The sequence below is a fragment of the Vulpes vulpes genome, chromosome 9, assembly GCF_048418805.1.
Source record: "Vulpes vulpes isolate BD-2025 chromosome 9, VulVul3, whole genome shotgun sequence".
In the NCBI taxonomy this organism is placed as follows: domain Eukaryota; kingdom Metazoa; phylum Chordata; class Mammalia; order Carnivora; family Canidae; genus Vulpes; species Vulpes vulpes.
Window position 1 is genome coordinate 11,303,406 of NC_132788.1, and position 23,478 is coordinate 11,326,883.

At 41.3% G+C, this 23,478-nt stretch overlaps 1 protein-coding gene across 4 annotated transcripts in view; it reads left to right on the forward strand.

The window, feature by feature from the left end:
* Positions 1 to 5,241: 5,241 nt before the first annotated feature.
* The window catches only part of LOC112925466 (thiamine transporter 2-like), a 46,129-nt gene continuing 27,892 nt past the window's right edge, over positions 5,242 to 23,478 (forward strand). Inside the window, exons 1-4 of one of the 4 annotated variants that reach the window (XM_072719330.1) lie at positions 5,247 to 5,637; positions 6,054 to 6,191; positions 7,666 to 7,826; positions 23,196 to 23,359. In XM_072719330.1, coding sequence (XP_072575431.1) covers positions 23,210 to 23,359 — 150 coding nt within the window. In that variant the 5' untranslated portion in view covers positions 5,247 to 5,637; positions 6,054 to 6,191; positions 7,666 to 7,826; positions 23,196 to 23,209. Of the gene's footprint in view, positions 5,638 to 6,053; positions 6,192 to 7,665; positions 7,827 to 23,195; positions 23,360 to 23,478 lie in introns of all 4 variants that reach the window. The other 3 variants (XM_072719332.1, XM_072719331.1, XM_072719334.1) reach the window with 3 other exon arrangements.

The window sequence follows — 23,478 nt, forward strand, 5'->3', positions numbered from 1 at the left end:
AGTATATAGAAATCAGCTTTACTCATGATACAACAACCATTTAGAAGATGCATAGGAGTAAAAGATCCAATTTATGATAGGACAAAAAGAATACAAAATAATTACATGTAATCTATTTAATAAATGTGTAAGGCATCTATGACTATACCTGCAAACACTTCTGTAGATTGCAAAATAACACCTAAACATATGGAAAAGCCTATCTTGTTCTCGGGAAGAAAAAAATACATAAAGACATCATGTTTTCTAAATAAATTTATAAGTTAAATCCCATCCTAGAAGAAAAAAATACATTTTTATTCAGAACTAGTAAGGGTGATTCTAAATTTAATTTGGAAAGTAAACAAAGAAGAACCAAGAAAATGCTTTGTCCAGTTGGAAAATGAAATTAAATAATTTGCAGAGAAAAAACTCCTATTTAAACTCTCAACTACATGGGATCCCTGGGTGGCTCAGTGATTTAGCGCCTGCCTTTGACCCAGGGCATGATCCTGGAGTCCCGGGATCAAGTCCCATATTAGGCTCCCAGCGTGGAACCTGCTGCTTCTCCCTCTGCCTGTGTCTCTGCCTCTCTCTCTCTCTCTCTCTCTCTCTCTCCCTTTCTGTGTGTGTGTGTGTGTGTCTCTCATGAACAAATAAATAAAATCTTTAAATAAATAAACTCTCAACTACACGCAACACGAAGAGACAGTCCACTGGAACAGAGTAGAAAATTCTGAATTAATCCTTAGTTCCTAATGGGATTTTAGACTATGATAAAGATAGCATCTCATACAAAAGGAAGAAAAAGAACATTTAATAAATTAGAACATTTTTTTCAAAGGGAAACAAAGTTGCACCCACAAGTGATAGAATAACTTCATCTATATGTAATACAGATGTATCAATGCACAGATATAAAAAAGTGAAACCACAAAAACACTAAGAAAAATGTAAACATTATTTTATAATCTTAAAACTTTCCAAAGTAGTATAAAACCTTGAAATCATTTTAAAAAATAGCATAAAACTAAACACGTGTGGAAGAAAAACCACTGCAAACAAATGCAAAAGACACAATAAGCTGGAATAAATATTGCAACATTTCAAATCTGCTGGGCAGCCCGGGTGGCTCAGCGGTTTAGCGCCACCTTCAGCCCAGGGCGTGATCCTGGAGACCTGGGATTGAGTCCCACATCGGGCTCCCTGCATGGAGCCTGCTTCTCCCTCTGCCTGTGTCTCTGCCTCTCTCTCTCTCTCTCATGAATAAATAAATAAAATCTTTTAAAAAATTCCAAATCTGCTTTCCCTAGTTTATAAAGAACCATTACCAACTGATAAGAAAAAGATCAGTTACCTGATAGAAAAATGGGCAAAGAATGTGAACAGGAAATTCAGAGAAAGTGAAATACAAATGGCTCAGACATGTACATGATGTTTAAATGAACTCATCTGGGAAATGTTTGTCAAAGTACAATGAGATACCATTTTTCACCTGGCAGACTAGAAACTAATCCAAAAGTGCTAATCCAATATGCTTGGTTCTTTGAGAATGGTTCAACAGACTGTCTCAAAGATGGTTGGTGGGAGTATATATTAGCTTCATTGCTGTGAAGAAAAACTCTGAACTCTCACAATTAAAAATGTGAATATCTTTTCACCTATAGATTTCTGTGGTTGAAATATACATCTCTGTGTACCGCCTGACTTGGAAATGACTCACAGATATTTTTCATTTCAGCAGTGTTTCTGAGGACAAAGGATTGGAAACTATTTAAATGTTGTCACATGAATGGGGAAAATATATAATGGTGCGCCAGTATGTTCACTTGTATTAATATTAATTGGATAAAAAATGAGAAAAATCCTTATATAGTGGTAAAGGGTTCTAAAATAAATTATTAAGTGGAGAGAAGGCAAGTGCCAAAATAATGAAAGCAGTAGCTCATCATCTGTGCAAAAGTAAACTGAAAAAATACGTGTATCAACTTAATACACATGCAACTTTTCTGAAAGGACAAACAAAACAAATAACAATGACCTGCTATGGAGTAATGAAGAATGGAGGGCGGGGGAAGATGGCATCTTTCCATGGCTTTTGATGTTTGCACCACATAAATTACTCATAACAAAATTGAAAAGCTAACTTTTAAAAAGTATTTAGCCTCTTGGGATGTAAATTAGCATCACAGAAAAAGGAGCTGGAGATTTTTATTTTTTACACGTAACCATTCTGTTTTATACATTTTTGTAATATGCATGGATAATCTAAATGCACATCTATAATTAAAAGGAACAAGCACAAAAGACAGAGTATTCTGAAAAGAAATTTTCTTATTTGGTATCTCATTAAAGAGAAAGGGTTTTTTTTATATATTAAAACACAGATTTGCTTTGTAAGGTGTGGAGTTTCTTGACTGGTTAAGACACCTTATGGATAAGATAAATGCTTTCTTTTGTATGTAGAATGACTGGTGGGAACACCAGAAAAAAATTCATAAACAAATAATCAAAATAAGGGGATAGAAATAGCAAAAGAGTAACCACTTTTGAAAAGAAAAAAAGGTTATGTTTCTAGCTTGTTTGCACTTGCCCTTTGCCTATACTTAGGCCTCAATTTAGGTGAAATATTTAGATCTGGGTTTAGGAAGTTGTCACGTGAAGAGGCATGTGATGCACATTTGACAAATAAGCAGGATCACTATGTCTTTAGGGAAGAGGCACACACAGTGGTAGGTGTTGAAGTGATGGAGGGAAGTGTCTGCCATGGAAAAGTGACAGGTGGCTAGGAGGGGTGGCCCATGGCCTGCCCTGCAACCCTGACTTTGCATTGCTGCCATGCACACTTACCATTCAGGTTGGCCAAGGTGAGAAAAACCCTCGGGTACACCCTGTTGCCATAGCACAATTTAAGCAGAATCACTTAGGGTTGTTTTCCACACTTTTTATTTATTTATTTTAACCCTTTACCCCCTTCACTAATTTCTCCCACCCACCACTACCTACCAGTTCCCTGTATCTATGATCTTGTTTTCTTTTAATCCCATGTATAAGAGAGATCACATGGTATTTATCTTTCTCTGACTTATTTCATTTAGCATAATGCCCTTTTGGTCTATTCATGTTGTCACAAATGGCAGGATTTCCTTCTTTTTTTTAAGATTTAATTTATTTATGAGAGAGAGAGAGGCACAGACACAGCAGAGGGAGAAGCAGGCTCCATTTCATGCAGGGAGCCTGACGTGGGACTCGATCCCAGGTCTTCAGGACCACACCCTGGGCTGAAAGTAGCACTAAACCGCTGACCACCCAGGCTGCCCTCCTTTTTTTTTTATGGCTGAATTATACACATACACACATAAACACACACACACACACACACACACACACACACACCACAATTTCTTGATCTATTCATCCAACAGATGTTTTCTGTGTTTTATTAAGAAATTTGGGCAATAGCTACATGGTGAATGGAAACAATAGTGATAGTAAAAGAACAGAGTAATAGTAATAAAAATAGTTTGCATACTGGTGCAGAGCAAGAGAAGTACCAAGTTGGGAGACCACATGAATACCTTTCAAATAGAATACTCAGAACGGTGATCACATTGGCTGGGCTCAGTGATCTTCAGGTGTGGGTTGGGTTTACGTCTTTGTCATGTCCATTTCCTGTTTAAGAGTTTTTTTTCAAATAAAAAGCCTTGACACCATTGGGTTGAAAGAGAAGGGGATTGAGTTCATAAACCAGTGATATTGTTCAAGAAAGTAAATCCTGGTGCACCCAGGTGATAGCAAGTGGAGAGATCTGGGAGCAGTCGCACGAGCTACAGTCACAGGACAGGTGGCAGCAGCAGACCACGGGGACACTGCAGCAGCCCCCACAGAGCCACAGCAGCAGGGGCAACAGGACGAACAGCAGCCCACCCAGTAGTACCTGCAGGTGTTACAGCTGCTACAGCTGCCACAGCCACCGCAGCCACTGCTGCAGCCACCGCAACTTCCACAACCACAGCATCCCATGGTGTCAGTAGAGAGGACTCAGGACAGGTGAGCAGGGAGACTCAAGGGGTGGGAGCTCCTTATGTGGCATCTTGAAATGGTTGGTGATAGAACAACCCAAGACACATGACAAATGGTTCCTTCCTTATTATTTATTCCAACATCCAGAAAAGAATCTAGAATTCTTTCTCATTTATATTCTTACTGGGAAACATTCAGAGTTTTTACCACATGGAAGAAAGATGGTCCCTTTACTGGACAGAATTAACTTGCATGGCTTTCCATAGAATTATCTCATGTCAGGCAGCCTGGGTGGCTCAGCGGTTTAGTGCCGCCTTCAGCCCAGGGTGTGATCCTGGAGACCCGGGATCGAGTCCCATATCAGGCTCCCTGAATGGAACCTGCCTCTCCCTCTGCCTGTGTCTGTGCCCCTCTCTCTGTGTGTGTCTCTCATGAATAAATAAATAAAATCTTAAAAATAAAAAGAATTATCTCATGTTGCTTTTAGAGATCTACAATGTACATATCTGGAAAATAGCTCACCTGGCAATGAAAAGCCAGAACCAGGTAACCAGGGAAAAGGTGCTCTAGAGTCTAGACAGCATCTAGTCCTTTCCTGATGCATAGATTCTTCCTTACGTACCAAAACTTTTCATATGGAGTTTAAAAAGCAAGATGAAAACAACAGCATTCTGACCTGACCATTGGATGTCTCTTTACTCTTTCAGAGGCTAAAAAACATCACTTGTGGAGGCTGAGGGGGGAAAGGTGGTGAGAGGCTGCCCTGGGAGTCTTCCAAAAACCTGTGGATCTAGGGCTTCAAGCCACTGAGCACAACATTCTAAAGAAATTCTGAATTAAGTTCTTTCAATCAGGGACACCTGGGTGGCTCAGCAGTTGAGCATCTGCCTTCAACTCAGAGTGTGATCCTGGGGTGCTGGGATCAAGCCCCATGTCAGGCTCCCCACAAGAAGCCTGCTTCTCTCTCTGCCCATGTCTCTGCCTCTTTCTGTGTGTCTCTCATGAATAAATAAATATTTTTTAAATTCCTTTAATCATAGCCATCTGGGGAAGATATTGGCTTGGATTTCCCCCCCGTTCAGGCACCTATAATCCCCAAGAGATCAAGATCCAAAGATCAAGTCTCTGTTTGACTTTACAGAGGAATTTGGCTTTGGCAGCGTGTAGACCTCAGTGTCTGGACTCTGCCCTGACAGTTTGGCCAGGAGGGAGGTGGGTTAGAGGACTCCGAGCTGGGCAATCTCAGATACTGGCAGCAGGAGAGGCAGAGAGCAGGACTCTCATCCAGAAAGGACTAAAAACAAACCAAACTGAGAAAAAAATAGATTGTTGAATTTGCCAACCTCCTATCATCCCAACAACGGAAGAAGGAATGAGACTGTCTGATGTGGTATTTGATGGAGCTTGCAGAGGATTTGTTTTCTTCTGCTTTGTTGGTGCTGTCAACTTGTCCCGCTGAAAATATTCCTGCATGCTGCATGACTTGAGGAAGTTTCTTCATGTTTTTGTACCTGTTTTCTCATCTATAAAATGGGGACAAGAACAGTCTTACTTCATAGGATTTTTTTGAGGATTAAATGATCTAGGACATGCACGTCAAGTACCCAGGAGTACTCAGCACACAGTAAAGGCTTGGTAAGTCTTGGATGATATTACTATTAATAATCATTTTTCTAAATGTGAGATGTCCAGGCATACACAGTTTCTTGGGCTGCCTGAGTTTTTATTGAGAGACCATATTAGTAGCATCTTTCTAGGACACTCGCAATTCAAATATCTTATGGAACTGCCTAATTATAATGCAGAGCAGACGTATAAGTTTTGGAAACTACAACCATTGCTCTAATGGGAAAAAGAGAACAGACTGCATGAGGCTGAAAACTAAATTGCCCTAGTGGAAATTCCATCTAAAGTAGTAACACCTCTTATTAATAATTAATTCAGTGCTTGATGTGAACCAGGCATTGTTCTAGTTCCTGCAGTTTGCTTATTTTTAATCAAAAGTCTTCAAAAAAAAAAAAAAACCACACTACTTCATTTTCTATTTGCAGTGGAGAAATAGAAATTAAACAACTCTTCTGACTTCCTCTAGCGTCAGCTTCTGCTCCATCCGATCCTGGCCCAGATTAGAACAACATATGCTGGCTTTATCTAAATTTACCACAGTTTTCCTGCTTTAACATTAAAGAGTAAGTTACAATGTTATTGTATTTGAAGGTATGTGAAATTTAAGTGCTCATATTTCCATTTTAAGGTATCCAATTTTGATAGTCTGTAACTTTCTAGTCAGAGTTTATACTGGGGTCACTGTAGGAACTGGTGGGTTATCAAGAAGAGTGTAAAACATAGTTGCTAAAATAATTTAGGCATCTTGGGTAATGGGAAGCAAATTTTGCACATTTATTTTCACCAGTTTAGCTCTTCCAGACCTTCAAAATTAAAAAAAAAAAAAAAGTCTGGAATTAGGGGCAGAGCAATATTATGGAACTTAGCTGTGTCCACTCCACCGACCACTAGTAGAGATACCACATTTGAGTTTCTCCTCCACAGGCAAGGTGACTCAGAAAGCTGAGGGTATCTTAGAGGGTAGAGGGATCTACAGTACCCACAGCAAATTCCTATTCAGGTCCCACACTCTGTTCCCTTCTAGTAAACACAAAATGTGGGGCTCCCTGGGTGGCTCAGCGGTTTAGCGCCTGCCTTTGTCCCAGGGTGTGATCCTGGAGTCCATGAATCAAATCCCAGATCGGGGTCCCTGTGTGGAGCCTGCTTCTCCCCCTGCCTGTGTCTCTGCCTCTCTCTGTGTGTTTCTCATAAATAAATAAAATCTTTAAAAAAATTAATAAACACAAATTTTGAAAACCTTGTCATTTCTTTTTATTTCTTTTCCTATCTTTTGAAATGATTATAAGGACAATTGACCTAATCTAAGAATGTACACGAGCTTCAAGGTTATTATATAAAATCCACAGTGCTGTCGGGCTAATGAATGCCAGCCCTGTGAGCTACACCCACACAGAGGGAGAAAAATGCTGTCCGGAAGCCAGCTGCAAACGTCTGGAAGGAGGTAGCTCAAAACCAGGTGTAAGTGATATGACAGGGAAAAGGAGGCAGCACCATAACAATGGCCACAAAGGGATGCAGATGCCTCAATCTTCAACCCGAGAGACCAGGTTGCTTTGGGGATCCTAGAATGGGAGAATTTCGCAAAGGAAATGGAAGAGGGGGAGCAAAACGCATCCAGCTTTGGAGATAGGAATTAAACTAAAATGTCATGGAAATAAAAGGCAAGTGTGTGCACTCAAAAATTCAACCCGACTAGATGTTCCAGGGGAAAAAAAAATGTGACTTTGATAAACCCCAGGGAGTGAGATTAAAACAGGAAGCTAGCAAAGTAATAGCAGGAATGTGTCTGTCCGGGCTCCTGGCCACTCACAAAATGCGATGCTGAGAAAATCCAAAGACTTAGCTTCTCCAAGTAGTTGTTAATATGATAGCAGTGATTTATTTTTAACACAGGGAACGATCAATACTCTGCCGATACAAAGGTGGAGGTGTCCTCACTCTGTGCTAATGAACTCTGGTCCTTCCTGTCTGCTGAGGATTGCAGTATGCCACGGCGTGCCACGGCATGCTTCATTGTTCAATCAAGATTTTCTGCAGCTGTTACAGATCTGCCCCACAAACCAGAACTTTGAGTTCGCAGCTGATGGCGGCTGGCCTTGTGTCCCCGTGGAGCAGAGGACAGAGCACCCCGCTCACCTTGTGAATCCCGTTTCCTCCTGTGTAAAGCCTCCTCTCCTCTCACTTTTCAGACCATAAAGGTAAGCCCAGACCAGCTTTATTTATCTGCTGGAGGAAGCAGCTGATCAAAGACACCTTTCTACTTTTTTGCTTCAGACACTGGTTTCACCAAATACAGGACCACTCTCGTTTCATCTTTAGGGCCAAAGTATGGAAAATGACTCATTCCTGGAGGAGGGGAGGTTGTATCAGAACAGAGAGGGCAAGAGCAAAATAGTAATTTGGACAGCATTCTTACTTGCATTCCTTGCTATGGAGAAGATACATGAGTCAAATAATAATTACAATGTCACTGTTTCTTATAATTTGCCCAAGGCTGGAGGGGGGCTGCAACATTTAATCCAGATTGTATACTCTTAGGTGTAATAATAAAGGCAAGGCATCCTTGAAGCAACCTCCAAAGCTCTGCTAGTGGTGCCAGCAGCTGGAACGGGAAGTTCTGGAAGCAAGGACAAGAAGGGGTCTACACCTCCTCACATTCATGGGATAAAGGTGGCTTTCAGTGTGAATGCTCTTTCCCTGTGCTTCAGTTCCCCTGAACTTTCAATTCAGGAACCTTTACAGATGGGAATTAAGCACCATGTCACTGAAAGCCTGACACTGGAGATGTCACTAGCACCAAATAGTACAGGATCCCTTTCACCCAAGGAACAGCTTGTAGGGGCTTAAACTGTCCAAAGAAAACTTCTGTAAAAGTCCACTGAACTGATTTCAAGAGTGCATGCTGCATTATTCAGCCATGAAAAGAATGAAATCTTGCCATTTGTGACAACATGGATGGACCTTGATGGTATTATACTGAGGGAAATAAAACAAACACAGAAAAACAAATACTGTATGATTTCACTTATATATGCGGAATCTAAAAAACAAAATAAATAAAACAAAACAGAAACAGATCACTGATACCTAAGGGAAATAGAGGAGGAGGGGAGGGGGATGGGCAAAATAGGCAAAGGGATGAAGAGGCACAAACTTCCAGTTTTAAAATAAATAAGCCATGGAAATGTATTATACAGCATAGGAAATATAATTAATAATACTGCAATAAATTTGTATGGTGACAGATGGTAAGTACTCTTATTTTGAGGATCATTTCATGTATAAAAATATTAAATTGTTATAATGGACATCTGAAACTAATAGAATATTGGATGTCAATTATCCTTCAATAAGAAAAAGGGAATGCATGCTACATTTATTGTCAGTTGGAGTTATACATGGTATTTAATATGCTCATCATTTTTTTAAGATTTATTTATTTGTGTGAGAGAGAGAGTGTGCGGGCACAGGGGGCAGAGGGAGAAAGAGAGAATCTCAAGCAGACTCCCCACTAAGTGGGGAGCTCAACACGGAGCTCAACCTCACAACCCTGAGACCATGATTTGAGCTTAAATCAAGAGTCAAGACATGTAGCCAACTGTACCACCCATGCTCCCCAGTGTTCATCATTTTAGATGGTAACCATAAGTTCTACACCACACAATTCTGATTTGGGAAGTAGCCGGCAAAGACAGAGGAGAAAGTAAACAAGACCTGGGAACAACTCAAAAGGAATGAGAGATGGAAACAAGACTAGCATGCCCCACCCAATGGGTACAAGAAGAGTTCAAGCCTCGCATCCTTACAGAATTGGATTCTAAACGGCATGACCATGGGCCAGCCGCGTTCTCTCTCCCAGAATGTCTGCTTTCTCATCTCCAAGTGGAGATAATATCTAATTTGTGAACTTTTCAGAGGATTAAAAACAAGACATAGAAAGCATGTCATATAAATGCCTGCCCAAGCAGGTGTCAGGGTAAATGGCACCTACCAGAGGTATTATTTTTACATGCTTGTTGACAGTACGGGTTAGGAAGAATTGATTTGGTTTTGATAGAGAATTGCATGCTTGGAGTACACGCTGAGCACTCAGAACCTCAGGAAATGTGGATAGATAGGCATCGCCGGATTCAAGTAGGTCACTAGAAGTAATATTAATAGGTGGTTATCCAACCTAAAGAGGTATCACAAGAAGACAGGTGGTATTTCACTACCCAAGTCCAAGTGCTTCCAGAGGGTATGAAGGGGATGAGAGTCTTTGGTGGGCTGAAGAATTTCAGAGATCTATGTGCATATGTCTTTTAAACAGGGTAGCCCTGCCACACACCCCCTTGTGCAACGCTAAACCAGGCAGGGTGCACACCTGATACTCAAGTGGTCCCTTTTGGAGAAAGCAGTCTGAGCAGAGGTATCAGAGAAGTCCTCAGCTTGGAAGTGGGGTGCATCAGAATCCAGAGGATCCCTGAGTAACTGCTGAAAATTGCATACAGGAGATTTCAGTACCCCTTCTTTGAAGGGCGTTCCAGGAACTCCATGGAAGATGGGGAAAGCCTTACTGGAGAACTCAGCTTTTAGTCCAACAGACAAGATCAGGAATGCAAAATAACCAACTAAGAAATGTACTCTGAAGAGACCTTAGGATGAGGCTTTTTCCACAGAGAAGTGATCAAAACATGGAAAAGCAATAGAGTTTAGGGCATTGGCATGATTACTGTAGAAATTATAAAGGAGAGAAGGCTGGGATATTGGAAGCAAAACAGAGATATCCCAATGGCACAATCAAAGTTGATGACATAAGCAAGAAGAGGTCATTGTAGACAGAGCCCTTGACTGGATCCCTTTTTTAGAGGGAGAATAGGATGCGGCCATGAGAATGGGGAACTGAGGTAGAATGGGAAAAGGGATCCCTGGAAATGAGAAGACTGAGGAACTGGGAAGATGAGACACATTTCAGGTGGATATTGAAGAACTGTAAGATAATATCGGGACTTGGGATGAAGAATTGATGCCAAGGATTTGGAAGATGGAGGAAAAGAGAAGGGGCAATCAGTGTCAGCAACTAGACCATGACAAAGTGGTCAAGTTAAGTGAATTCCAAAGAAATGAACATTTTTATTTTCTGCCACAAGATTGAGAATAATTGTCTGGAGGCAGCATGGAGGATCAAGGACAGCATCAACTACCACATGTAAACACCCAAAATCACAGCTAGAAAATGATGGGGTTGACATTTGAACTCAAGAACCTGGAAAATACTAGCAGCAGCCTTGCTCTGCTTAGTTGCGGGGTATAACTTCCATCTCCTTCTCCCTCAAAATCACCCCCTCCATGTCTATATATTCTTGCCCAATCCTGGCACTTTTGCCTAGTCTACTCCTCCTCTGTCCAAGGAGGCAGTGGTCTTCTCCCACCCCCATCAAGTGGAAGATTGTGTTTCTTCTATTAGGTTTATCTCTGATTTTCTCAACCCAAAATTCAGAGGGAAGAGGAATTTCAACCTCTCCAGGACAGTAGAAATAGCTGTAAGTCTGTGAAGGTCATGAAGAAAAAAGACCAGAATTTTAGGTCCAAGTTCAGTTATGGAGTTGTGCAAACAACCCATAGTCAGGCTAGACAGAAGCATAATGAATGAAAGAAGAGAGTGGGCTTCCTGGAGCACAGAAAACAGATGACTCCCAGTCAGGCTCATTGAGGACTCCGCACATTTCATTTCATCAGCTTCTTACACAAGAAAGACCTAGAAAACCCCAGAAGCACTCCATATGGAAGAGCAAATCCTTACTGTCTGTAAAGTAAATAGAAAGCAGTTAACTACTGGCAAATATTTTTCATTGTCATCATTCCTGCTTATTCATGTAATTCAGCTTCTGGTTTTTATTGCCACCTACTCTGTTTATGTAAGAGCTTTATTGATAGAAACTTGATACGTATTTACTTTACCTCGAGGAAGAGGACAATCAATCTAATAGGTCTCCAAATAAGTCAATCTTCATGGGGACCCGTCTTGTGAAGGGACAGAGTGGTAAATAATATGACCTCATCTGGAAGGTCATCCCTCCCAAAGTTCTTCCACCAGGGAAGTCTGAGATTCTATCCAAGGTTGCTTACTCTTTTTCAGGGAGCATCATCTTCCATGGTGAACATTATCCCTAACCTCCTTTCAAAGTGAAATTACCAGAGGACTCATTGATTGTCACTAATAGTAAATGTGAATGTACTTGTGGAAATTTGTATCTCTTACTGTAGACAGCACCACTCCAGCTAAGCCAGGTGTTTAACACATGAATTCCTTAACACATCATATCTAGTGTCAGGCTTTCTTTTTTTAATAAATTTATTTTTTATTGGTGTTCAATTTGTCAACATACAGAATAACACCCAGTGCTCATCCCGTCAAGTGCCCACCTCAGTGCCCACCACCCAGTCACCCCCACCCCCCGTCCACCTCCCCTTCCACTGCCCCTAATTGGTTTCCCAGAGTTAGGAGTCTCTCATGTTCTGACTCCCTTTCTGATATTTCCCACTTATTTTTTTTCCTTTCCCCTTTATTCCCTTTCACTATCTTTTATATTCCCCCAAATGAATGAGACCATATAATGTTTGTCCTTCTCTGATTGACTCATTTCACTCAGCATAATACCCTCCAGTTCCATCCACATCGAAGCAAATGGTGGGTATTTGTCGTTTCTAATGGCTGAGGAATATTCCATTGTATACATAAACCACATCTTCTTTATCCATTCATCCTTTGATGGACACCAAGGCTCCTTCCACAGTTTGGCTATTGTGGACATTGCTGCTAGAAACATCGGGGTGCAGGTGTCCCGGCGTTTCATTGCATCTGTATCTTTGGGGTAAATCCCCAACAGCACAATTGCTGGGTCGTAGGGCAGGTCTATTTTTAACTCCTTGAGGAACCTCCACACAGTTTTCCAGAGTGGCTGCACCAGTTCACATTCCCACCAACGGTGCAAGAGGGTTCCCTTTTCTCCGCATCCTCTCCAACATTTGTGGTTTCCTGCCTTGTTAATTTTCCCCATTCTCACTGGTGTGAGGAGGTATCTCATTGTGGTTTTGATTTGTATTTCCCTGATGGCAAGGGATGTGGAGCATTTCCTCATGTGCGTGTTGGCCATGTCCATGTCTTCCTCTGTGAGATTTCTCTTCATGTCTTTTGCCCATTTCATGATTGGATTGTTTGTTTCTTTGCTGTTGAGTTGAGTAAGTTCTTTATAGATCTTGGAAACTAGCCCTTTATCTGATATGTCATTTGCAAATATCTTCTCCCATTCTGTAGGTTGTCTTTGAGTTTTGTTGACTGTATCCTTTGCTGTGCAAAAGCTTCTTATCTTGATGAAGTCCCAATAGTTCATTTTTGCTTTTGTTTCTTTTGCCTTCGTGGATGTATCTTGCAAGAAGTTACTGTGGCTGAGTTCAAAAAAGGTGTTGCCTGTGTTCTCCTCTAGGATTTTGATGGAATCTTGTCTCACATTTAGATCTTTCATCCATTTTCTTTTCAGGCTTTCTTTTATATCTAAGACTATGCATGCATGCACACACATGAGCGCGCACACACACACACACACACACACACAAGCACGCATGCACTCCCCACTGCCTTCTCCTTTTTCCTCAATGGTCCACAGGGCAGGACGGACCATGTGATTAGAGGAGAGAAGGTAAGCTCTGTGTGGCTCAGCAGGAGAGGTCTTCTCAGAGGGTGGATTTTATCTTAAGTTAGTTAATCTCCCAAATATCTGTGCTCCTCTGTCTGTTGGCAACTGCATATCACCACCAGCACCCCACCACCACCTTTCAGGGTCTCTTACTTTGTGCATCAGAGAAGCCTGAAACCATATCTACCTGACTCTGCCTCCCTGTATGGTTGCACCTCAGTCTGCACATGAGAAGCACTCCTGTGAGAATCAGAAGATGGAAAATAAAGAAGTGGCCAGTATTTTCCAAGGCAGTAACCTTAATTGCAGTAAAACCCAGTGTAGATGTCCTTCTCAGAGAGGCCTTTGAATAAATAAAAATCCCTATCACCTTAATGACATTTAAATCCAAACTTCCCAAAGCCTGTAAGAATGTTCTCTAACATACCGGGATATATACAAATAAATTACCACTAAATTTAAATGATTATTGGAAATTATCAGATATTGTACTTTTAACCCCAGAAATGCAAGTGGAAATTTGTCTGCACATTCATATAGTGCTTAGATTATCTGAGTCTTATTAGAACCATTTTAGAAAACACACTAATTTTTGGCATTTTAGCACATAACATATGTAACCTCTATTGGTCCTATTTCTCTGGAGAACTCTGATACAATAATCAATATTAGCTTATACACTTTGGTGGCACTAGGTAATGTGCCAAAAAATATTCATTTTTGAACATTTGAACAATTTGAACATTTTGAACATTTTGAAAAATGAACAAAAAATGTTCATTGCACACCTACTAAATATTAAGAATATAGTAGACACCAAGATGGCTCTGGCTCTTCTATTTCAAAGGAAACAAACGCACAAAAGCTATTAAGCATATTAATATTAGCAAGTAGTGACAAAGCAATAAGGATAGAGGAAAAAAAAAACATTTTGGACAAGGTGTCCTGAGAAGTCCTGTCTGGACAGCAGCATTGGAGCACCATCTGTATAAAGGTATGGGGTGCAGCGGGCAGGCACCCAGAGGAAGAGGAGCCCAACAGGTAGACTATGAAGACTCCAGGCCCCAAACAGGAAGCACGTTTGACTCCGTGGGCATTGTCACTGCATGCAGGCCCACACATACTTCCCATGGAAATTACATTGAGCTGCACTCAGGAGACAGGCCCTGTCACTACCCAGCAGCCATGTTATCTTCCAGTCTCTACTTCCTTCTAGAAAAATGAAACATTAGGACCAGATTGGCATTCATTTCCAAAATACTCACAGAGGCCCTGTGTTGGACATCCTCCTCACAAGGGTTTCCAATGTACAAGTAAACACTCTAAGGAAAAGTCCAGCAAAGAACTCATAGAACTATTTAATTGAATTCTTTTGAATTTATTTGGTCTCAAACTCTAGTTCTGTTACTAATAGAATTTGAGTTCCTTGAAAACACTTTAAGAAACACCAGACTCTAAGGAGCCAATTTATCTATGTACTAAAGCTGTCTGAATAATGGGATATAAAATCATATGTACCCCCTCCCCTCCATCGCTCCTGCTGTCCAGCTAGCAGGCCCTAGGATTTTTTTTTTTTAAGGGACTGGAGAGAGAGCAGCTTTTAAATTTATTTTTGGAATCTTTCTTACATATAAATTCCTATGTGAAAAAAAAAATAAAAATAAATAAGTTCCTATGTGAACTGTCAATAAACAAAGCAAATAAAAATCAGCGATTCCTAGGCTGAAGCGAGGTCTGGATTTGAGGTGACCATCTGCTCTCTGTCCCCGTGTGCTGGGATCACACCGCCCTCTAGTGTCTCATCTTCAAAGAGAGCTACAGAAATCTTTCAAACTTCGAGCCTCAGAGTTGCTCCCAATTGCTGTTTGCTAAGCTGTGACTCTCAGAGTGAGGTCCCCAGCCAATAGACAGCGTCAGCACAGGAATTTGTTAGAAATGAATATTCAGTTTCAACCCTTCCCTGCAAAGACCTGCTGAATCAGTAAGTGGGGAAGAGACTCAAGGGTCGGTGTTTAGACACTTTCTCCGAATGAGGAACAAAACCACTCAGCCCATCACCCACAGGTGGGAGTAGCACTTTTTTTTGTATCCCGTTTCTTTCAATTAAGAAAACAAAGTTGAACTTGGAACAGCCTCCTGAAAACCAAAAATTCACAGAGGAGTTTCTATACCTAGGATTTGTTCAGCAATTTCCACTCTATGCTATCCTTTCACACTCAATATGTATTACATCCATTCCAATGGTACCACTGGACCCAATTTATCTGTAGCACTGTGATGAATAACCAAAGAAAGTTCTAGAATGGACCTGGCCATCCTTTCTTTAAAAGAAAATTTCTGTAGTGATAATGCCCATCATAAAACATAGGGTTTGGGGACAACTGGGTAGCTGAGTGGTTGAGCGTCTGCCTTTGGATCAGAGTGTGATCCTGGGGTCCTGGGATCGAGTCCCACATCGGGCTTCCTGCGTGGAGCCTGCTTCTCCCTCTGCCAATGTCTCTGCCTCTCTCTCTCTCTCTCACTGTGTGTATGTGTCTCGTGAATAAATAAATAAAATCTTTACAAAAAATAGGGTTTGCATTGTGAAGTAGGGGTGAAAAGCTTGTAACTCTAGCCTATGTTTAATAGATACACAGGATGATATTCTATCATAAGTCTTTTTTCTGCCCAGCCATGCTTAATTTATGTTCTTTTCAGACCAGGCATAACAAATACGGGTGTACAAATGAATTACAGCAATTTTACTACAACTACAGGAAAACTGGCTTTCTTCCTTCCTTTCTTTCCTTCATTCCCCAGAGGCTTCCTGAGTACTTGAGGCGGATGAGGGCTCTCTTAGCTGAAAGCGCAAACTCTACCAAAGATGCCCTGAGAACATCAGCCTCCTGTACAAAAGACACCTTTATTGCTATCATGGCACACTTGTACTAAAATTTGATAACTTGATAAAGAAGAGAGACCCAGTAAAAAGGAGTGCAATCATTACAAACATCAGTATCTCAGTGGGAAAGTCAATATAAAATAAATTTATGAGTAATTGACTAAGCTCTAAGGAAATGTATAAATTTTTATTTAAAAATTGCAGTTTGCTTAGGCAGGTGACCTAAAAGGTGGGGCAGTCCTCTACCATTTCTGCAATTTATGTAATGAGAACACTTCAGTTTTTTTGAACCACCACCATATGGGGTATAACCAATGTTTATTGCTTAGCTGTAGATATTTATAGGTAGCTACCAAAACAAACTGGCAAATTTTACCCAATATATAAATAAAGACTCATTTGTCCTATTTATAGTCAAATATAATGAAAGTATGGATGTAAGGAAATCCAGGATAGAATATATTTAATGAAAGGGTTTTAATGTGTAATACATTGTACGTTGTGTCCAAATTATCAAAAATTCAAATTAGGTGTTTCAGAATCGATATCAGCTTCCTCGGGTGGCTATAACAAAGTACAACGAAACGAGGTAGGTTTAAGACATCAGAAATGTATTGCCTCTCTCATAGTTCTGGAGATTAAAAGTCTAGAACTAAGGTGTCAATATTCCTAAAAGGATTATTTCTCCCCCTGAAAGCTGTAGGGGAAGAGCTTTCTTTGCTTCTGCCAACCTATGGTGTTTACTGGCAATTCTTACTGTTACTTGGTTTGTAGATGCATCATTCCAATCTTCCTTTGTGGTCACATGGCCACCTTCTCCCTGTGGGTCTTTGTATCTGTGTCTCTCCTTATAAGCATCTCAGTCATATTAAAATAAAGGCCCAGGGATCCCTGAATGGCTCAGCGGTTTGGCGCCTGCCTTTGGCCCAGGGCGCGATCCTGGAGTCCTGGGATCGAGTCCCATGTCGGGCTCCTGGCATGGAGCCTGCTTCTCCCTCCTCCTGTGTCTCTGCCTCTCTCTCTATGTCTATCATAAATAAATAAATAAATATTTTAAAAGTAAAATAAAATAAAATAAAATAAAGGCCCACTCTACTCTAGAATGACCTCATCTTAGCTAATTACATCTGTAACAAACTTGTTTCCAAGTAAATTCCATTTTGAGGTATAAGGGGTTAGGACTTCAATATATTTTTGGGCAGGGACACAATTCAACCCATAAGAGTCCACCTTCTGGCCTCCCAAAATTCACATCCTTCCCACATGCAAAATTATATTCACCCCATTCCCAACATTCTGAAATGTCTTAACCACCCCAGTGTCCACTCTAAATCCAGACTCTCATCGAAATATCATCAATTCAGAGTCCAGAAATTTCATCCTCTGAATTGTATAAATCACTAATGGGTGAGACCTAGGGTATGATTCATCCTTTGGTAAAATTCCCCTCCATCTGTGGAACCAGAAAAGAAGGCATCTGTTTACAAAATACAATATCACAGCATAGGGTAGAAAAATCTCATTCCAAATAGGAGACATTGGAAGTCAAAAAGGGAGTAATGAGGGGCAGCCTGGGTGGCTCAGTAGTTTAGTGCCACCTTCGGTCCAGGGCGTGATCCTGGAGACCCGGGATCGAGTCCCACATTGGGCTCCCTGCATGGAGCCTGCTTCTCCTTCTACCTGTGTCTCTGCCTCTCTCTGTGTGTGTCTCTATAAATAAATAAAATCTTTTTTAAAAAGTTGGGGGGAGTAATGAGTCCCAAAGAAGTCTTAAAAACTAGCAGGGCAAGTTCCATTAGATGTCAAGACCTGAGAATAATCCCCTGTGGCTCGATGCTCTGTCCTCTGGGCCTGCAGGATGGCAGCCTCACCCTGTTGGCCTGAGGGGGCCTCACCAGCCCAAACTTCTGCACCTGTGCCTCTGCCCTCAGAATCATCTTTTTTTTTTTCTTTTCATTTCATGCTGCCTCTACCCCTGTTAGTCCAGGGTGGTAGTGATTATGCTGATATAAAATTCTCAAAGACCTGTCAGATTCCCATGCAATTCACCGAGGTCCAAATCATCAGACAAGTGGGTCTTCCACATAGCTTTCCAGGATAACCCCATCTCCATTTCTGGCTTCCACTAAGATGGTTGATTGGATCCATCAGCCACACACCTGAGTTCTTGAGCAAATGATTGTCCAGCCACACTGTTGGCGCTGTGGATCAAGTATGCTGTCTAGATGGGCTGAGAATCTTCCCAGTCATTGATTGCTGGCTCCTTTTTGCTTTGGCATTCCTTCCTTGATTTCTTTCTTTTCTCTCACATTTTTTATAAGCAGCAAGGAAAAGCCAGGCTGCATCTTCTAACACTGCTTGGAATTCTCCCCTCATAATGTCCAGATTCATTGCTTACAATTTCTACTCTCCTTCCAACAATAGAACATAATTCAAGCATGTTCTCTGTGATTTTATAACAAAAAGCACCTTTCTTCCAGGGTTGAATAACATGTTTTTCCTTCCCCTCTAGGACATCACCAGAAGCACCTTCAGCATTCATATTTCTAGCAACATTCTATTTCTGGTGATATATGTCTTCTCTAAGACAATAGACACCTTCTCTATAGCACTTCTCTCTTCTTTCTGAGCCCTCAACAGAATTGCCTTTAAAGGCAATATTTCTACCAACAATCTCTTCACGGCATTCTAAATTTTTTCTATCAAGTATCTCAAAATTCTTCCAGCCTCTACCCATCCCATTATTCAGTTCCAAAGCCACTTCCATATTTTTGCATGTTTGTTACAGCACCACATCACTTCCCAGTACCAACATTGGTATCAACAATTCATTAATCTTGTGATTTCCTGGGTGCAAGAGAAACACCCCATTGAAATGAGTCCCCAGTCATACCTGATAGCATCCAAATAGCAAGATGAGTGATGTGACCACTGAAAGTCAATAGAAAGAAAGCTATCTAATCGCCATTAAAAATGATGGAGCCATGTGGTCTGTGTGTGTATTAGCCAACACAGCTCGTTAGAATGGGAAGAGCTATGGATGCCTGGGTGGCTCAGCAGTTAAGCGTCTGCTTTCTGCTCAGGGCATGATCCTGGAGTCCTGGGATTAAGTCCCACATCGGGCTCCCTGCATGGAGTCTGCTTCTCTCTCTGCCTGTGTCTATGCCTCTCTCTCTGTGTGTCTCTCATGAATAAATAAACAGAATCTTTAAAAAAAAAAAAGAAAAAGAAAAAAAGGAAGGAAGGAAGGAAGGAAGGAAGGAAGGAAGGAAGGAAGGAAGGAAGGAAGGAAGGAAGGGCAGAGCTAGGTCCGGATGGAAAATGTTGACCTGGAAAGCTGATTTAAATCATCTAGATTTAAAAAAAAAAACAACAAAAAAAAAACAATACTTTTGGTACAGAGTAATGGTGAGCTGGAATATAGAGATCACTTTCTCTTAATTATTTAAAAATTATAGTAAGTTTACATAAAATCTTTACATACAGTAAGTGTTCACTAATTTAGAGAAGACTCCAAATGAATTTAGTAAAACATCTAGATGGAGAAGTATAGGTGTGGACAGCACGTATTATGAGCAGAACATAACTAAACTGATTAAGAGTTCCCTTTATGGCAGACCGTAAAGGTCTGATTAAAAGGCAAGTGAGTATGACTCATGATCTCTCCTATGTAAGTTAGTATTTATAAAGGGCTTTCAGACAATTTAATTCCTTAAAGAAACAGTTTTCCTTGCAATCTTAAACTGTGGATTGACTCTTTCAGTGTCTTCTTATTCTCTTAAATTCATTCTGAAGTCATTTCTACTTTGTGTACTGATGATCAGTGATTCTACTTAGCTGGGTCTATTATGAGCTGTTCCTGTATCAGTGATTTATTGGTGGTGTGATTTCCTGGGTCACTGGAACTAAACCAGATTCTCAAAGAAAGGCCAGGGAAAGACACTGGTGTTTACTTTGCTGGGCAGTGCCCCGAGTCCTCTCCTGTTGACCTCATTTACTCCTCACAAATACTAAAGTAGATCACTGTTACCTTCTCTTAATTAGTGAGACTCAGAGAGGCAAAGGAATTTGAGTAAGTTCAGTCATCTATGTTAAGTGCAACAGAAAAAAAAAATCCATCAGAAGGTCCACATCACAGCAATAGCTGGGATACTTATTCAATGCCCACCCACTCGTGGCAGTGCACCAGCCCCTCAAGCAGCGAGAGCCCTGACACTACAGACACCCCCCACCTGAAGCAGCTGGGATAGATCTGTGTCCTGAAACAGAAGACCCCTGCGTCAGTGCACCCAACAGCCTCAAGAAGACCAGAAGTTTGCATTTTGACATAACTAATTGCAAATCGGATCGTTTGTTTGGTAACATTTTAACTGCTTTGCAATGACCTTTGAAGCAACAGGTTAAAAATCAACTAAGAATTATCACCTGCTTGCACTATTAGCAATCATACCACTAGGGTAACTGAGATTGTAAATTCGGTATTTGTCTCTTTTTAAAGCTATCACTCCACCATTCATTCCAAAAAGGGAAAAGATGGCTTGGAATTAGAAAAAGGGGTCTAAGGAAGGAAAGTTTGCATCTTTCACACTGGGTTCTTCACTCCCTTCAATCTCAGCGGAGAGCACATATCAGGGAACAGTGTACACCCGGGGTCTTCAAAGATCTTCCTAGGGAGCCATAAGTTGTCCACAGGCCAAAAGGAATGCCAGTGGCTTCAGAGGGGCTATGCAGTCAGAGCACCCCTGAGAAAATAAACACACTGTCCTTTTGCAGTAAGTGAGGATACCAGCAGGGGGCAAACTTGGAGCCCATCCTGGCAGCCATAGTCCTGATTTCACAACCAAGAGGATTCTGTATGTTGGTAAATTGAACACCAATAAAAAATAAATTTATTATTAAAAAAAAAGAGGATTCCTTGTAGCTATTTCTCCACATGATCCCTTGTGACGTGAATCTTCCCGCTGTGGTGGTCATGGCTTCCAGACCAACCAGTCCACCCATTTTGAATTCAACCTCCTTTAACAAACTGGCTGCCAACATCTGGTGGGGAATGAGAAGTTACCCACCTGCACAGGTGAAGACAACTGAGCCCTTGGCCCATTGAGAAACTTGTCCAGGGCTCACACAACTCAAAAGGTGCATTCAAGATTTGAATTTGCTCAACTACGAAGGCCTCGTGCTTTTCACCAGGGAATCCTCGTTTCATTATTCCAAAACTATTTTCAGAGCAACCTCCAGGGGCACCTGGATAGGGCTCACTTGGTTAAATGGCTGACTCTTGGTTTCAGCTCAGGTCATGGTCTCAGGGTCCTGGGATCGAGCCCCACATCAGGCTCCGCGTTCAGCAGGGTTGGGGTGGAAGTCCTCCTTGGGATTCTCTCCCTATCCCTTCCCCCCTCCCCTTCTCTCTCTCTCTCTCTCTGTCTCTCTCAAATAAATAAATCTTTAGGGGGAAAAAAAGAGTAACCTCCATATTCTTGAGAATCAAACAGTGGCTTGCTGTTCCCACTCCACAGAACAAATTTACGTAACCAGAACACTTAGAAAATATCTCCTCGCTATTGTTTGAATTGTTCTGGTCAATTAGAAAACCCCACTGGGGTACAGTCCAATGGCTATACTTTCAACAAACATTTCCAGGAGATCTTTGATGTGCAAGGTTGTATGCCAGACTCCATGATGACAATGAATCCCTGCCCCCACGGAGCTGCCAGGCTAACGAGCCGATGTGCATGTCCATACCTTAGTGCTTTCCAAAGCCATCCATTCTACAGAATGCATAGGGTATGCTTACTGACTGGCATCGTTCTAACGTGTGCTAATGCATGTAATCTTCAAAACAACATGAGGTAGGTAGTATCATTCCCATTTTACAGATGAGAAGTCTGAGGTATCAAAAAAGTCCAGTAACTGGCCAAAGTTGACATGCTTGTAAGTAGCAGAGAAGAATTTGGACCCTATTGTCTCCAGAGCCCTGCCTCTGACTGTCACACCATACTGCCTCACCTGGGCTGTCACTGAAAGGAAGCAGAGATTAAGGCAGGAGAGAAGATGGAGAGGGTCTGGAAGCTTCAGGGAAGAAATGGTCAATGACTGAGTGACTGAGTGGCTGAGCGATTGTGGTCCTCTCAGAGCAGGGGATTGCCTTTCTAAAGGCTGCCCATGTCTTCCCTCAGTCAGCTGACGGTAAGGCTTATCCTCCCCAAAAAATCTTCTCAGGTTTCACTATTAGCAACAGGGGTGGGGAAAAATAGGAACAGAGCAAGAGCTAAATATCAACTGAGAAAAGTACTTCTGAGTAGTGTTAAATTTCATCCATGACACCATATTGTCTAGATGTCATGTAATTCCTCTGAAGAGAGGTATTAAAAACAAATGAAACCGCTTGGGAAGATGACAATTCAAATTACTAGAAGCTTCTCATGTTAAACCAAGGTTCACTCTGAGTTTGGTTCTCAGAAAGAGCAAGGGGTCTATCTGCTTTATAAATCTTCACTAACCAAAGGCTATTTTATTCACCAGTTAAAAGCACTCATTAAAATGGATTTCCAGTTCATCAACCACGACAAGGCTCATGATGGGGGGCATGAAGCAGATGTTTGCTTAGCAACTATGTTTATCAAAATTCCACCAATCTTATCTAATGCCCAAGATTTCTGCCTGAGGAGAAATTCTCTGACTTCTTTCTACTGTAAAAGATTACGGGAGGGCATGACCGACAGGCTTGCCGTACTGGGGAGTACTTTTTTCCTCAGTGACCCCGCCATTCCAGCTGGCATGAAACTTAACCTCCTTGCTTCAGTGTTTTTAAGTGACCATTACCATTCTCTTGAAACCAAGAAACCCAAAGACAAGACTCAAGTCCCTGTGTTTTGACCTGCGATATATATTTACTGTCCCCACGATTTTCCTGTTTTCATTTTTAAGACCAAAGGACAAATGGAGCATGGGGACATTTGATGAAAAGAAACCATCAATCTTCTGACTTGCTTTTTTTCTTTTTCCTCCAGCAGGTTAACCATCCATGAATTGTTGCCGGACATCACCAAGCCATTCCTGGGTTTTTCCCACAGTAAACCTCTGCTGCTTTGGATTCTTCTCAATGATGAAACCATCAGAGCCATTTGTCATACCTTATTTAGCAGGACCAGATAAAAATATAAGCCTCAGCACAGTAAGTTTAGTAACATGCTTATCTTAGATTTATATCTTGTTAGAACAACGTCTAAAGCCTTGGGTAAGAGCAAAGTATCAGCACTCCTTACAGTCTCAAATGTGAAAAATAGGCCTTAA